At 38.1% G+C, this 17,734-nt stretch overlaps 2 protein-coding genes across 3 annotated transcripts in view; one reads left to right on the top strand and one right to left on the bottom strand.

Moving 5' to 3' along the window:
• Nucleotides 1-17,734, bottom strand: part of LOC139118616 (alpha-1,2-mannosyltransferase ALG9-like) — a 513,500-nt gene that overhangs the window by 82,783 nt on the left and 412,983 nt on the right. The window lies entirely within an intron of this gene.
• Nucleotides 1-17,734, top strand: part of LOC139118615 (uncharacterized) — a 59,019-nt gene that overhangs the window by 22,007 nt on the left and 19,278 nt on the right. For both annotated transcript variants that reach the window (XM_070682028.1, XM_070682029.1), the window contains exon 2: nt 13,466-15,229. In XM_070682028.1, the coding sequence (XP_070538129.1) occupies nt 13,466-15,229 (1,764 nt within the window). The remainder of the gene's footprint in view (nt 1-13,465; nt 15,230-17,734) is intronic.

Here is a 17,734-nt window from a genome sequence, read left to right on the forward strand (position 1 = left end):
CCTTAGAGTGCATGTTGTTTGTGAAGGATTATCATGTGACCTTATCCATAACGTTTTTGAAGTAAAATCCTTCAATGCTATGAAGTGGTTTAATTCAGCCACAAGTTTCATGAATGTCATTTTAAACTGATGCTTGCATTTTCACCTGGTCAAAAACTTTGCTTTATTGGTCATGCCGAGCTGGGGATTAAATAACCGCCATATCACATGAAGCCAACGTACACACAGGACTGCATTGTTACTTTTCAGTACAATCTGAGCGATACAGAGAAACCAGATCTCAACTTTGCCACGTTGAGTTTTCAAGTTTATTCAGCACCTCTTATGTGCCATTAAATCTGACATCCCTATGCCAGTAACAGAAATATCAATAAATTATCATTTATATTCCATAGTGTTCGGATTTCTCCCCATCTTTCATCAGTAACATATTTTCTATCAGTTTCACTTGATTTTTTCCTGCCAAACATTCACCGCCACCAGTTATTATGCCTTCAGGGCAATCAAATGTAAACTGTATTGGAAAACTGAAGAACTCTATTGCTAGAGTGCGTAAGTGTTGACAAGCATAATCCAGTGCAGTTTTACTCAATGTAAGTTATACCTATAACTGCAAAGTTAATTCATTTTATAACTTCATTTGGAAAATTGATAATAATTCCAAAAGATAATTCCGCAAAATTTTTGTATCAGAAGGCACAAATTATATGTTGGCCAATGTTTGGTAAAGATATTATTCACAGTTCCCTCCAGGCCTGTCCGTCACATGCTACCGTAAAACCTTATCAATTCCACCAGAAAAAAATAATTGTGATTTTAAATTGTTGAATTATTAGAAAATTAATAGAGCCAAAATAATTTTAGTGGTCTAATTTTCAGGTATTTCAATTTTTTTGACCGTTAATAAGTGATATGCTTACCATCTTGGATGATTGAAACATATAAAGGTGACTTTCCTGAAGTCCTAACTTAGACATTCTATGTTGTACACTGTATTGTTCTGTGTATTTTATCAAAAATAAAATGTTCAAAACAGCTTGTCATGATTGGTTGGTCGAATTATTAGAGATTGAAAAAGTCCCACTTTGCATCGGTGGTCGAACTGACAAGGGTAAAATAAAATTATGTTGAGAAAAAATAGGGTAGTCAAATTAATAGAGTGGTTGAATTGATAGGGTTTTTACGGTATATCTGTAGAGTTGGGTCTCTCTGAATTGCGATGTCAATCATCACGCAGCGTGAGATGCAACTGAATGTAAATAGGTCCAGTTCTCATGAGTCAATATGATTATATATGAAGGAGTCTAGAATAAACAGCGGTGGTTTTTTGCATAAGACGGACGCTGAATAATAGGACGGTGCACAAACATGCTTCATTGCAGCATTGCTTTGAAGTTGTCAGCCGTTGACACTTTTTAAAAAATTGAGAGCTTCACAAGCTGGCATCGAGGTCTTGAGGTGAGTTGTTCTTCTACTTATGAACAGAAATATGTCAATGCACCGTTCATTGTGGGCATTTCAGCAAAATCTGCTTCATTCCATTCTTCTAGAACTGCTGTTGAAATAAGCTCATCAATACATTGTTCTTTTTCAAGTCCATTGTCTAAAATATGTTGATCTGGATGTTGTACCTAACAGGTGTCTGTTGCCGCTGTGCTCTGGGAGCATTCTCATTAATTGACCAAATTTTGTTAAAAGCTGGGTTAACTTTCTTTTTTGCACTTTCTAATGTACGTTTTATAAATTGAATGACCATAGGGCACAAGTAGAAAACCTTCCTCATTGTCATAGCCTTCTGACCAAAATTTTTGGTAAAATCTGGAAAAAATTGTTTAGATCTGAAAAAAGTTGCTGGCTATTTTATTTTCTATAAAGGCAACAAAAATTGACTTTGGCACTCAAAGGGTTAATGCGTATTTGAGCCTGAATGATATTACTTTAATCAGAATGATTTCGTTTCTGTGAAAACTATATTCGACCAGTTTTGTCAAGGGTGTCGTGAAACCTCGACTCTCACCTTCACAGGATCTTAAGAAAACATGACCGATCTTATCACAGGACAGGTAACACGGGAGATCATCCTTGACTTAGCAATGCGTTCACTCCCACAGATCAAGTTTCCCTCTTATTCTGTCACAAAAACAACAACAACAACATCAGCCATGAAAGCTTGACTGGGTAAAGATTGTAGAGTTCTCACACTGACCTGGTCAAGTCGTATAGTAGTTCATTCATTCATTCATTCATTTTGTTTCCATGGACTTTAACTCGTTGAATGGAATCCTTGTCCATGATGAATGTCAGCGATTGTTCGCTGCGCAGTGTTCCTTGTCAAAGTCACAGTTATTTAGCCATCCCACCCAGGAGTTTTACAAGTTCGTAAGAGTAAAGTAGGTACGTCACTTGGTGATGACAGGCTCCTGTTTCAACCATTACCTCTGTCACATTGAGATACATTAGTGAAGAGTCCATACATTAGTGAAGAGTCCAAAGTCTATCAAACCCATAACTCTGTCATACAGAGATCATAACACTGTAATGTATTACTTCCATTTCTAATGTTATAGGAACACAATTTGCTCCAGCATACCCTGTACCTAACATATAGTTCGGTTCTTTTCCCCACCCTGCATGATCCCTGGCATGAAAATAATATCACCAAACACTTGGACACAAAGTCCGCTTGGATATCAAACCTTTCTAAGTGCCTGTGTCTTTGACCTCATACTGAACAGATCTTGAGAAATCTTTCAGATTGAGTTTTTCTTGCATTTTTGATGTCACTCCACCATGACCAGACCTGATCAGTTTCCTTTCAATTGTGAATGCAGGCCGTGGATTTTTACCCCTATGGTGTCCTAATTGAGGCTATGGCCTTTCAAAAATGCAAGTTTAGTCTTGAAATTGACATTCTCTGATTACACATTGCTTAAGAGGTGACACCAGCAGTTAAGAAGTCTATCTTTCTGTTGGCTGATGTTTAGGAATAACTAGCAAATGTAACATTTTTGACATCAATTGTTAGATGTAACATTTCTGATAGACTTGAATTTAAGCATATTTCTTTACTTCAAAGTGAGATTTTTAAATTGCCTTTTTCGCCTGTACCCAAGTTCAATATTTGACACTTGCCTTAATAAAACTAGTCACCTTTTCATAGTCCCAAATTAAAATTGTTGTCCCTGTACTGCTTAGCTCCTGCAGGTACGTCATTAGGTTTTTTAAGGGGTGGAAAAGGACAAAACTAATAGAACTATTGGGTAATATGACATTTCAGCCAGCTGGCTCTCCTGGAGGTCTCATTTCCAGTACCTGAAAGACATTGTCTTATCACTTCCTGTCGCCTTGTATCTGTTGCTTTGTTTTTCCATCAAGTTGGTTTGATGTCTTGTTTAGAAGCCGCTGTGACAGGACAAGAAGGTTAATTAATGGATTGTGTATTCATGAAGTCAGTAATTGACTCAAGTGGCACCTGGATGAATGCCGTAATTACGATGGAATTACCATCGGAAGTAACTGCTGTACTTCCTTGGAGAAGGGGTCATTCCAAAAAGTGATGATAGTTGCTTAGCCTCAATTCTGCTGCTTGTATTCCTGGCTTCAGTGTTTGGACCTGGCAATTCCGTCTAGATTCGAAACCCAAATAGCTACATGTTAGAGTTGGATCGACTCAAGCATCATGTTATTTCTATGTGAACTTTTTTGAAAAATATCAATGATTTAACCTTGATTTACCAAATGGACTGAACATAAACTTTTGCATACATGTTGCCATGACAACATAGTTCCCATGGTGCTTTTAAAAATATGTACAGTTATATTCAAACAGGAGAATGGTTTTTGTTTCTGTTTGGAGTGACTGTACCTTGATACCCAAACAATGATGTCATGGTTGGTTTGCTCTCAAGTCCCCCATCACCACTACCCTCATTAAAACCACGAGGCTATGCAAATAGTCTCTTTTCATGAAAAGAGAGCACAGCTAACAATGCAAGTGTCAGTTTGTTTTTGTGGCTAAGACATCCCTCCTGTCAATGTTATCGGCACTTATTCATTAGTATTAAGCCATGCTGTGTGTGTAATTGTTGGTACAGTCGACCTTGCTATGTGTTCAGGTGCTCTGGACTCTGTCCTTGTAACTTATATGCCACCAGAATCTGATAGCCTGATCAAGCGAAATCAGTTTCAGGTAAGGTGCAGCGATAGCCTTTACTTTTTAATCAGAGCTGTTACCATGTTTTGATTGTTCTTTACACTTAGTGCAGCTCGGTTGTATTACAAAATAATCGTCAATTTTGTCATGACAAGTACAGCAAAACTGCTCATTATGATTTTGATGTATGCAAGGAGAGTATGTCTGTGGCTTTTGATCAAACTATAGGAGAGAATGTTGTTTATGATGTGAAATTACCCTCAAGTACAGTCATTTTGAAGAGTTATTACACCTACTTTCACTATTTTTGGTGGACATGGAATCTGTTTGTAAACAATTATGTGTTTTCTACTCTTTACCTGGTTCAAAGAGGGTCATTGATGTCAACAGGGTACCTTTGTAGACACAGAATCTCAGTCAGTCATAGCGATGCAATGCAGCAGCTTTCCAGAGTAGACCTGATGCCAGTGTGACACTGTGAATGTCAAAGCCATCTACACTGAACAACTTCATTGATAAAACAGAAAAACTTATCTTTATGTAGATAAGTTTTCTTTTACAGAAAAACTTATCTTTACTTCAGAAAGGGTTGCATATACAGTTGTCGAATGTAGCACCATATTTTTCAAACCATCATCCGGAAAGGAAGAATTTTCATAAGACCTTCATGGATGTACCATACCAGTATGCAATGTGGATTGATATTACTGATGAAGTGGTCTTTGTTGTTTACATCAAGTGTGCCCTCAGCTTATAAACCAAGCGAACACGCTTCCTACTTTTCCCAGGGTCTATGGCCTGAGGTGAAATGTGCCTTGGAGACAGATGTTCAGACCCTCGAACTTTTACAATACTTGGTCTACCACTGTTGTGGCTCATTTTGAAGTTTGCGGGGTTACTAAAGCTTCCACCAGCTTATTTTTGTTAAAGTCAAAATTTCATTTTCCCCATAGAGTTAACACAGAGATGGCAGCCATTTTGAATTTCAAGTGTTAACTGGTATGCTAAATTAAATATTGGGTAATGGGTTTCTTCTCTAGTACTAAATTTTGCACAGTAACCCTTGATTTTAAGTCTTGATTTTGAAAGGAAATCATCAAAGGTTTCCTAAAGAAAGTTTGAAAAAAGTATAAGTCTTTCAATTTCGAGGCACATAAAACCTTAAGAAAATTTTACTTTTTTACAGTAAATCCTGTCTTAGTGATCACCTTTAATACAGTGCAGTCACCTTTTTGCAGTGGTCACTTAGCGGTAGTCCCACAACATTTTACGTGTTAAAGGCCCTCTATAGAACAGTAACCTTTTCTATGTTGTTAGTGCGTAGCCAGATGTAAATGCTCCAATTTAATACAAAACCTGCACATAATGGTCGGCATATCAGACTTTGAAAGACCTCGGTCAAAATTTGCTCAGACTGCAAATAATAAATTAGACTATTTTGACCAATTTTATATCTGATCACAAGAATATTTCAGAAATTAAATGTATAAATCTCATGATTTGAAGAGTAAATGTTGAGTTTCATCACTACTGTTATCTGTTCCTAAATTCATCACTCAGCACACCACCCACACTGAAAGTAATACCACACCCACACTCTATAGAAATGCCATCTCCATAACGTGGTCTTGGTCCCTTGAGTGATCAGTGTACATAGGTTTGACTAGTACTGGTATATCTCCAATCCTAAGAAATCACAGAAATTCCAACATTTGCACAAAGAGTTATGTTGATTATCATTTGGAGAGTTCAGTGCTTAGTAACTTTAGTGATAGAGGAGCCGGACCGTGCTTTGGTTTAGTAACTCTCCTGCCAACAAAGAAATCTTCAATTTTTCAGTCTTCTATTTCCACGGTGTTGTTTGTAGATTTTTTTTGGTTGAACAGTTTTTCTTTTTTGGAATTCATTGCAGGCTGAGGTTTACACCAATTTTAGTGCAAAGTGAGATATTGGGCAGAGTGTTAAATAGTTGAAACTTTCTTTGCATTTTGAAGACAGAATTGTCTAAACTTATTTCGTTAATACTAGTTTCTCAAACTACAATTGGGTGCCCACTTAAAATTTAATTAATTTTTCAGATGATCTCTGTATCATTTTTCTCTACAACAACAAATCTTCCGTACATATAAAACTCTGTGTGTGCATCTTGTGTGTGTGTGAATGCAATCTTTCCATTGTTGACCAATTATCCTGCACATGACATACATTGATGTGTTTTCTATCACCTTCATGAGTGCCAGTTTTGTACTGTTTACTTTTTCTTGCATGCTGTCAGACACAGACCACCTTGTTAGTTTGTTATCGTAAAAGCCAGAAATTTTTATGGTAATTATTCCACAAATTGCTCAATATATGAAAGGAAGATGTGAAGAAAATAGAATTAAACTGGTTCTTTTGATGTGCAGAAAAATCTCGCAAGTTTGTAACAAGAATGTCTTGGACTTTGGGCCGAAATTCTAAAATGACATCAGAGCCACCGGATATTTTAAGAATCTGATGATGAACCATTTGCTGCCATCCTGTGTTTTTTAATCAATATCAGTCCATTCTTTTGCTCTGGTTCTAGAATGAAAGGACGGATTTTAGCTTCAAAAGGTAATATGGTGTATTACCTTTTCGTGGGTACTGGTTGGCGAGGATGAATATTTGAACATCTCACTAGACTATACAACAAATACCAATCATACATTGATTGCCACAAATCTGAACAAGTACCGAACGAAGTATGTTGGCTTTGCAAAACGCATGACGTATCAATATCTCGATTCTGAATCGCAGATCAAAAGCCCTGTTTTCACTTCTTCAGAATGCTGTCTAATCCAGCAGTATTTTCACCTCAACCCAATAAAGCCTCAGATCAGGTTGTGTTTTTGTAAGGGTAGTTTGGCGTCAATGCATAGCTGTCAACCAATCAGATTCGGTCATGGTGTCTCAGGGTGTTTGTATTGGCTTAGAAAACATTGCACACCTTTGTTGGGGTGCCATTCAAAGGAGTGATTATTCTACCGTGTTCTTGCTTACCAAAAGGATCCCGCCTGCCGTGTCTAGGATTACCAAGCCACTGTTTGTGTGTTTCTTGCGCAGTCAGAATGTATGAAACTCCACCAATTCTATAAATAAAAATAACAAACATGATTCCACTGTCATGTTCATATGTGTTCATATTCTTCCCCATACCTTGAACATTTCCATACAAATCTCAGTATAAAATGTTTGTACGGTATCTTCACACTCAAAATATACTAACAAAAAGACCAAATGCATTTAAAATGTGTTCACGTTGAAATCTCTACATACCCTGACTTTCTCATTTACTTGTTTATGTTGTGTTACACTTAGTCCAATAAACTGTTTGCTTTCTTTAAATATCTTCATTTTTTGTTCAATTTTTCTGTGGTCTTGAAAAAAGTTGAATGCATCTGAAGTAGAAGTGTGTTCAGATTTTTCTGACTTTAACAAAGTTTACGGCGTTGCATAATCTCCTTGAGATCACATTTAAGGAGAATAAAAATGAATATTTGTGGTATTCCGAAGTGCATGAAACTATTTAAAAGTTGTTGAAGGTAAGATGTGCCTCAAACTACCGATAGAACTTTAAACTTTTATTCAACCTTACAAACAAAAGGGTATTCTCGATTTTAAGAAAGATGATTTGATTTGGAACATGTATTTGCTGCACTTGTAAAACACAAGATCTTGATTGAACTAAAACAAAAAGCTGTTTTTTTATTTTCAGCTAATAGTGCCAAACAAGTGTTTTTCAGATACCTATTTTTGTGAAAATGTCAATGTCACTAATATGTGAGGTTGACCTTACAACTTTGGTCAGAATACCTTGACAAACCTGTGTGAAAATGTTGGTCAAGGACGACAAGGAAGATGTGCAAATGAGTGTTTCTGCATGGTTAAGTTTTAAGCGTTTGGTTTTTATGACTTTATTTGTCAGTCCTTGTCATCTCTGCGAGATGGTACCAACAGTAAAGTAGTACGTACAGTGCATGCCATTGCATGTGTTGCTGTCCGTTGAATTAAATTCTCCCTTCATTTACACCTTTCATTTCCCCTGTATATAGTTGTTTGTGGATTCTTTCCTCGTTTCTCAGGGAGACGCACAGGAGTAGAAATATACATAGGTCTGTGTACTCACACAGTTTGTTTCAAGTGCGTTGGAGGATATAATTAAACCTTAAGTCCCAACCACTCCAGCTTAAATATTTGTCAAAGTTAAATACTTACTCCAGGAGCAAAATTTCAAGCAATGTGTTTTTTCAAAGTGAAAGTGGGTGCACGAAATGTGCGACACATCCCACGTTTCTTAAAATAGATTCAATGGTAGTCTGTGTCTGGAACACCAGAGTTCATTTCTAAGTACTTCGTCAAAGTTCATGGTTTAACCGATAACGAATGAGAAGATAATTATCGTCCACATTCCAAATAGTATCCTTTCACACTAAACTTGTCGGTGAAGGTTTCTGGTGTTTTGTCCGATCTGTATAAATTAGATCCTTATCAGCAACATAGACTTGTGAAACGTCGGCTTGTGTGAAAGCGACAAAGTAGGAAATCAATGAACTAAGAATCAAGTGAAAGGAAGTGTACAATTTCACAGCTACACTCCATTATTAAAGTTATCCATGATGGCCGTGACCACTTTCAAGTCTGTCACGGCTGCCTAAGTGTGTGACTTGTTTGCACTGGGAAGTCACCTTAGTTTGGTGTGTCCTTGCTGTATCAGAACAAGGTGTCTTGACCGACAATGTTAACACACTAAAGAAAGATTCTGCTACACAGTGCTAGTGGTATTTTTCAGGTTTTTTAATAGATCTTACAATGTATCTGGTACAATTTTTCTCATTTTACCCATTAACTAGTGTTTGATACTGCATACACAGTGTTGCGGCCAGGAATTTTAGATCAGGGGACACTGTGTCCCACTACCATTTATTTTTGGGGACATTTTGTACATTTTGGGGACAACAAGCAGTTGTGAATCATTTTTTGCATTATTTCGTAGCACATTAGTTTCACTGAACGAAATCCAAGCTACCGGGACCGCGTCGCTATCATCATGCTTGAATTTCAGGCAATTGAAGCAGTATACCATATCTGCCGCAAATCAGAGCTCTGACGGACAAGCAAATTATGATATCAAGTGCAGAGTTTTAATTACTTTTAATCATAGCTAAGCTCTGAAAGTATGTAAGTGTAAGCCTCAAAATAATTTTCCAAAACAAAGATCATCGTCAGAAACAGATATTACTTGTAGACTACACCCATCACAGTCGACTCACGAGTGCACCCGAGGTGACCCGCAGTACGCAAGAGTGCGGGACAATGGGTTCCATTTTGGGGACATTGTCGCAAGGGCGCGTCCTGGCGGCAACACTGCATACATGCATACAACTGTGATCAAATTTTTTACAGGTATTTTGTAATATTGATCCCAGTGTAAAACTTTCAAAGAAATATATTCGTGTTGATACAATTCTGCATGGCATTATACTGTGCAAAACATTGATTTTCTCTCGCTCCCATTTCACTTTTTTGATGTTCAAGACATTTTCGTTTGGATTTTAAAATTCATAGATTTGTCTGTAAAATTATAAAATCTATTTGTTCTTTAGCATTTTCACTGGAGTTTAATTCAGTGAATTTTGTCCATCTGATAAAATAGCAAATTCAGTCCCATGATTAATCAATGATTTTACTATATCAAGGAGTCATCAAGCTAGCAGAAATGTGACTCAATGAGAATAGTGTTGAATATATAAAAGGTACCCATGTATCGTTCAAAATCAACCTATCTTAAGCCAGCTATGGTGACGCTGACATTGTTGTCCAATCAGAAAAGAAATTTCTGAGGCTTAACCAATAAGAGATAACAAATGTTGTCCAATCAGAGAGTTGACACTCTTGGCTCAACCAATAAGACAACAGCAAACAAGTCCCTCAGATTTCCTACATATCTGCATAAACAAGTTCAGATCAAATCAACTTTGAAAATACCAAATTAAATATAATTCAAAGACAGGGACAATATGCTTATATAATATATATTCTAGGAAATGTCTGAGCGTTATGCTTGCCATCAGCAGTCTGGTAGCTGAGTTGGTTTTTGTTAAGATATCACTCAAGGTTTCTTACAAAATAAGTTCATTGTTCAAACTAACCGTCACCAACTTTATGAATGGGCACCATTATACTGGTGGCCTAATTTTCCAAAGTTTAAAAAGTTAGAATTCCACTTTCTTTTCTCCTTTCTCCTGTCTGTCCCACTTCTGTGAACACCCCCTCCCCGACAAGCATATGTTACCATCGAACACTTGCACCACCTAACTTTGGACCAACCCTATTGTTCTCAATAATGAAGGTCAGACTACACTCAGGAAATGGGGGTGATCATGGTTACTCTGCACAGTTAGGCTTTAGAGCTTACATGTATAGGGATGATATGGCCAACATTTGACATTATTTTGAAGTGAATATTTTTTCAGAAGTGATGTATTTCCTTTCAGTGTCTAAACAAATACTCTGTCTTTTGCCAACCAAATCAAATTATGATTGTAGATGAACCACTTCAATGGTGTGATTCCACGCCTACATACATGTATACCAGAAATTGTCTTCAAAATTTGTTTTAGATATTCTTCTTAGCAGGGCCTGTGTTGACAGTCTACAACCAACCACTCATTGTATTTTTCTTATTCAGCCCTCAATATATCTCTAGATAACTCAGAATGTAAAACAAAAATACCTTATTGTCAAATTATAAAGACTTTGGCATTGCAATCATTGTTTTGTAGTTGAGATGGCAATACTTGAGATACATGTGAACTTTCATCTATGGCTACATCTAATAGTTTATTAGCATGATATTGCAATATTCATGAATGGATAATTAGATATTGTTTAAGTATGCAAATTTAATGATGACCCATCGGTAGTAATTATTCATAAATTTTATATCACATATTCTATGTCAGTGCAGTTTTATTGCATGAAATGTTTGAAATAGGTTCTCAATAGTATGCAACCATAAGTTTGTACTAGGAATAATTTCAATGTTAAAAGGACGTCAGACAGACCACGGTTTGTACTTTTGGGATAATGTTATTGTAATACAATAAAAGCAGATTATTATCGTTGTCAATACCAATATGATAGGGTGTTTGGCATTATCCTTTTCAATTCTGATTGACTGATTCATTCCTGACAATGACGGAAATCAATTTCATGGATAAATATCAAATCAATCACATGCATGTATCGTTGCATTCCTTTCATCAAAAGAAGCGATGGAAAATCTTGGTACTTTCTTTCTCATCAGGGAACGTGATTTTTCACTTGCCACCCAAAAACAAGCAGTGTCGTTACAATATTAATGATTGGATATTGAAATACATAAAGCTGTGGGTTATAATTGCTAATGAATAAGATGATAGAGATGATTTTCTTGTGTGTATTCGTTGGAAAACTGCATCATTTTCTCCTTTGCTTGTAGCAAATCAAATATGATCCCATTTTTCCCCACTGAACAAAGCTGTACCCTCGGCTAAAATGTGATAATTGTCAGATTCCAACTTCAGATTGCTTTTTTGTTTTAATTTTCTAGCTTATTGCAGAAATGAAACTCAGACAATCTGTCATTTTCCAGAAAACTGATCTCTGATGATCCTAGTCATTTGTAGATATGAAAGCCGAGAGGCTTGGTAATTCCTAGGTTTTCAGCTGCTTTTTCCGGTATCATATTCCCATTATTCAGCGAGTGAAAAAAAATATCCAAACTTGGTGATTTTAGGGGTTCCTCTGTAGGATGCATGATCGCTCAGAACAACCCTATCTCAGAAAAAACTCTAGGAGAACAGCAGGGAAGTTTGTCACGTGGTGAAACTTTTCTTTTCAGTCCCCTATAATTTTTGTTCCCCTCGCTGTAGGATTGTTTGCTGCTTTCACCAGGCGCCATATTCCTTTGATGATTGCTGGACAAGTAATTCAACACTCTGGAGGGAAATTACCCTGATTTACGGAATTGTGATGATTTGAAAACCAAGCCAGGCTCTGCGTCGTGTTAGAATTTGTTGTTGTATATTTGCAGTGTCATTGAGACTGGATTAAATGTCGCACCATCGCGGAGTTCTCAGTTTTCTGAAAATTATAGTGCCCTGTCCGGCTGTCATTTCTTTTTTCTTCACTTTTGAATAATTTGCGTTAGTTTTGGTTCTGAGCAAATGCAGTTTCATTTTGAGTGATTTATAAGTCAGCCACAGCTGGTAAATTCCATTGCTTTGTTTCTCGGTCCAATATCAGCAAAGTTAAAAAAACAGTATTTCTGGGTTCAAGATTGGAAAATACAGAGAGATTATTATGAAAGAGTGGTTTCAAAATTAAAAGTTGTGCGTGAAAAGTGCATAATTTACATCACATTGCACTTAAAATTAGCTTGAAAATGTCACCATGTTTTGTAAAACAATATCTTGTGTGATAACTCACAAGAAATTGCAGATAGCTGGAACTTTGATAGATCCAGATATTTGTCTATATTAACAACCCTAAAAGTTTGACAATGGAATAAAGGAACAACAAAAGCAAAAAAAATCGTTCATCTCCAGGAGCGAAGGGGATGAAAGGAACAACAGGACATTTAACCCTTTGAGTGCTGTAATTATTTCCCACTGAAATTTGATTGCAACATTTTACCAATTTTTATGAATTTTTCTGCAATTGTTTTGAGAATTTTAGACCAAATGCACATAAAATTTCATTGGCTACAGTGTTTTATCAAAATTTTGGCATAACTCGGAAAAAAACTTGACTCGGGTACATTTTATAAAGGTGGCAAAAATTGACTTTTGCGCTCAAAAGGTTAACGAATATAGAAATAGAAAAGTTAATTTAGATGATAAATTTCAAATTGCAGGAAAAAATGGAGAGCAACCTTCAGTGACCTTCAACCCAGCTGATTAACTACATGCAACATGCTGTTGTCGAATGTTAATGAGAAATTGAAAATTCTTGTTTATGACCTGTGGCTCAATCTGGCCTGTAAACATTGCATTGTGTGTTAGATTATTAATTGTCACTGTACATTCTTTGCATTTATGTGCAAGCCGTAAATTTCATAGTTGATCTCTGAAGTCTTTACCGGCGTTTATTCTTGAATACAGGACAATTGTGTTTCTTCTCTGCTATTTGATTTCCCACAGTGCTGGTGATGGTTTATATGGGTCTCATTACACCTCAAACAAAATTGTGAAAAGACCTTTATAAAATTAAAATTCTTGCTTTTGTTTTCTTTCATGTCGACAACAAAAGAACGAAAGTGGAGCCACCGGGGATGAAATACAAGAAACGTGCCAAGGCTTTGCCGAAGACGACTGCAACTGGACAGTGGTGCCCACACAGGAACATGACGGCACAAGTCTGTTAGTTTGCGGTTCGGATAGAGGAACGCGGTACGTGCTGCGTCACATTGAAGGAGAGGAGACAGAGTGCAGACAGGGTGACGGGGAGGGAGTAGCAGGCATAGATATGCTAAACTCGGATAATAGGCATTGTGAGGTGGCGGAGAACAATGGCCCAATTCAACGGAACAGCTCAGGTGTGACTCCAAGGGTGGATAAAAGAGCGAGGAGTGACGCTGCATCAGACACAAAGCGATGTCGGGACACTGACGGGCCACCTAGCTACACGGCGGCTGCCATGTGCAAAGACGCAGCCTGTCTAAGGGAAAACGATCAACCTCCTAGCATTAACACCAGTGATATAACAGCCCGACCTAAATGTTTGACAGACAAGTGCATCAGAAGCACTCCAAAGCAAGCCTGGACTTGGACTAATATTGATTTTGACAACAACAGTCCGAACACCGAGGAGGTTCACAAGAACTTGAAAGGAGAGGTCTTGACTGGCACAGCAGCCAGGCCAGGTGTCACTAATAGCGATCTTACACAGGTGAAGGACCAGGAACAAAGTGGAGATTTGTTAGAGCTGGGAAATACTAGACCCATTGTCAGCCATTCAGTAGACACAGTACAGAAACCCGACCCAACCGATGTGAACAGATCTGAGTCTTGCTCTGTACCTGAACCTTGTCCAAGCAGTGATTGGCGTTCTACCAGACGGGAGTGCGCACATCACACTTCGCAGCTGTCCCAGAGAGACCCAGCGCGTAGTCGGCCGTCGTCTAATCGTCTACACACCCAAAATGCGGCGGAGAGTTCCCGGAGCAAGAAGGACAGATCACCAAGGAGTGATGAGTCACTGTTGGCAAGATCACGTAAGAAGAGCATGTTGATTGCCTACGATGAAGGACAGCTCGAAATTGCCGATGATACCTCGTATAGGACGCTGGATATCGAGGCAGACTTTGAACTCATTGCGCAACTTAATGATCCAGATGGAGACTATGTGCTTGAAATTTCTCCATTGAAACCGCTGCCAGAGGATAACAACAACATGTCAAAGGGGACATCATCTTCAACTCCCAAACCAGAACGGGACAAGAAACATTCCCCACCCGATAGATGGGGAACCTCAAAGAGAAACTCTCTCTCCTCGATTGTGACCCGAAGAAATTCTGGAGTCAGCAACGTCTCCATAACCTCCTTTGACTTTGACGGAAAAGAGACGAAATCACCGCGGGAAAAACTACAGAAGCTCAAAAAGCAGATCTCAGAGAGTATCTTGGGAACAACAAAACACAAACAGGGCCATGGTAAGAAGTCTGTATCTGACAGCAGTCTCCCAGTTGACCACTCGTCATCTCCCGGAGATACCACGGCAATGCCGGAATATTCAGGGATCCAGAAGGTACACAGGAAAGACTCGGGAGCGGACATGTCCTCCAGGCTGGATGACAGTGATAGGACTCAAACCAGCACCCCTAATTTCGAACGCAGGCCAAGCCTCAGACGCCAACGTAAACTTGCCGTGTCTCCCGTGGAGAATGAACGAATCATGGCCCAGTTGAAAAAGGAACGGACGAACAGCTGGAGTGGAAGCGACGACAGTGGAATCAATAACAACCAGTCACGATCAAGCACAGATGTGTCGATTACAGAGGATGATCTCACAAAGGTAAACATTCTAGATTGTATCATCATTTGTGTGTCAATTGTCTTTTTATTGTCACTGTCAGTGTTCATTTGCTGGAGAAAAATCTTCACCTGTGATTATTTCTCTTTTATTACATGCATTTTTAATATAAAACCATCATTTCCAGTCAGACATGAAGGTATTTAGTCAAATTTAATTTTTTGAAATGAGGAGTAGCCATATTGCCAGTCACCGTTTATAACACATTCCAGTTTGCTCACTGACCAACAGAAAGTAAAATATGTCAATGTCAAGCATTCAAATTTCAATCCTGTCTGTGCTCTGGCCACACTTGTATTAAAAGGTAGATGTCCTCGTCTAATCTCAAGGATTCACTGCCTAATTCCAGGTGTTTTTAAGGATCAATTGAATTGTCTACCAGGGCAGACACTTCTGGAAGGGAGTTGTTTGTGCTGACATAAATAACAATTAGCACGCAAAAAGAGTTGCATGATTTACATGTAAATACAACAACCACCATTAGTGCATTTCTGTAAGTACATTCCAAATACTGTAGGTAAAAAATGAAAATTGGAGTGATCGTGATTATTTGCACGTCCTGCACTACCTAGAAAAGTAGAGGAAGTTTTTTGATAGCCACTGTCAAAGGTTAAAAAAAAATCAACACCTCGATCCGTGAGCACTTTTTAATTTCACCACTACAGTGTGGGTATTGTCACTCTGAAGTGGGAGTTGCCATGATGCCATTTTTTCACTTCAATATCTTCAGCGCCCAGCCAAACCCTTTGACTTGTTTTTTAACAGTTTTTAATTAAGGCTTGGAGTTTGAGCGCGAATCCTGTGATTTGATCCCCGTTTTTGTTTGAGTAACGAACAGATTTTGACTTTTTAATAGACTCTTTCAAACAACGGTATCGTTTTTCTCCCCGCCATTTCTATCTGGTATCCATTGTGGTCATGTAATGCTGGTATCGCATAGTAAGCCGATCGTACTGTGCTTCGAAATTTTAAGTATTAAAAATCACTGCCCTATCTTAAAACATAGAACAAGAAAGATGTCCAAAAGTTCTCTGAATGTACATGTAAGCTAGTAGCCTACATACATAAAATTTAACTTCTGTCTTGCCTGTAATACTAGCCTCCTATGAAAGATTTCTTTAAAACTTTGCTCATATTGTCACAGCACACCCATTTTCAATAAGACAGGGCCAAGCTGTGTACTTTGTGGTGTAACTCTAGAAGCCCTGAGTAATCTTACAGGGAGCTGCGAAGGATTATCGACAAACCCCGGCTCTGTACACAAGGTGTGTTTTTCACGCGACAGGAATCTGAGGACAGCATGTGTTGTGTACCTGTGTGTGTGTGTTCAAACACAGCATTCTTTACACCAGACATTGTCCGGAAGATGGGACAACTTGAGGTTGTAAAACAGCTTTTAATAGAGCTGCTATTGTGTCCTTCTGTCACTTACGAGGAGACATAGAAATTGCCTCCTCCACAAACATGGTAGGATTTACAGTACAGTAAGAGTGTACATGGCAACAGGTATTAAAACTCTCTCACATTATTTGGCCAATTAATGTACTGTGCTATCATCTGTTAGTCACTTTTCCTCCTTAAAATTGCTTTTGTTTCTGGTATATAACGTTTTATAGATTTTTTCTAGTTCTCATAACTTTTCAAATTTACTGGTGATTATCAAAAAACATCATACTTTTTACCCCTATGCAATAGTCTCTAATACTTTTATTTCATGCTTTGTAGGCTGGCGGTTCACACAACAACAATGTGGCTCTGATATGCAGGCCGCCCCGTACACCCAAGCCTATCATCATCAACATATCTGTGTGTTCTTTTCTTCGTTTTGCCGTTCCCTGTCTTTGTGTTTCATCTGATCCGTTCCCCCATAGGTGCTGTTTCATGCCTCTTCATTCTGATTTTAAACTTTAAGTGTGACCGAACTCTCTAAGGAGCTGACAATGGAACCAGCCAAGCAATAAATTAGATGCTCACAGGCATGGGGGCCGACATAAGTCTCGCACAATTGGCGGTTTACGGTATTACACACCGCTCTGCCCGCTTTTACACAGGCGCTGTTTACATCACATCAGACGGCAGAGCTCCCAAAGCCAGCAGTCAGCTGACGTTATTACAGACTGAAAATACACACAGTTCAGTAACTTTATTCAATGATAGAAAAAGTACTGTAGCCTCGACCCGCTTTGATTTCAACATTTGGGGTCCTTTATTAGAAGTACATGTAAATTACACTAAAATGTGTAATAGTCGAAGCCGCTGCCTACAACAGTCGGTTTGATCATTTTATGAGAAATAGTGGCTGATGGGCAAATTTGTCTTTGTACGCAGCAGATCCATTTTAACATAACGGATTATCAAAGTTTCTTTCCTAACACACTTCTCTCTGAAACTTCCAACAAATCAACGGATTAATCTAGTTCTTTCTTTACTATTCAACTTTGGAACTGTTTAACTTCCAGAATGAAGCCCAACATTTTCATGACAAAT

The sequence above is a fragment of the Ptychodera flava genome, chromosome 19, assembly GCF_041260155.1.
Source record: "Ptychodera flava strain L36383 chromosome 19, AS_Pfla_20210202, whole genome shotgun sequence".
Lineage (NCBI taxonomy): Eukaryota > Metazoa > Hemichordata > Enteropneusta > Ptychoderidae > Ptychodera > Ptychodera flava.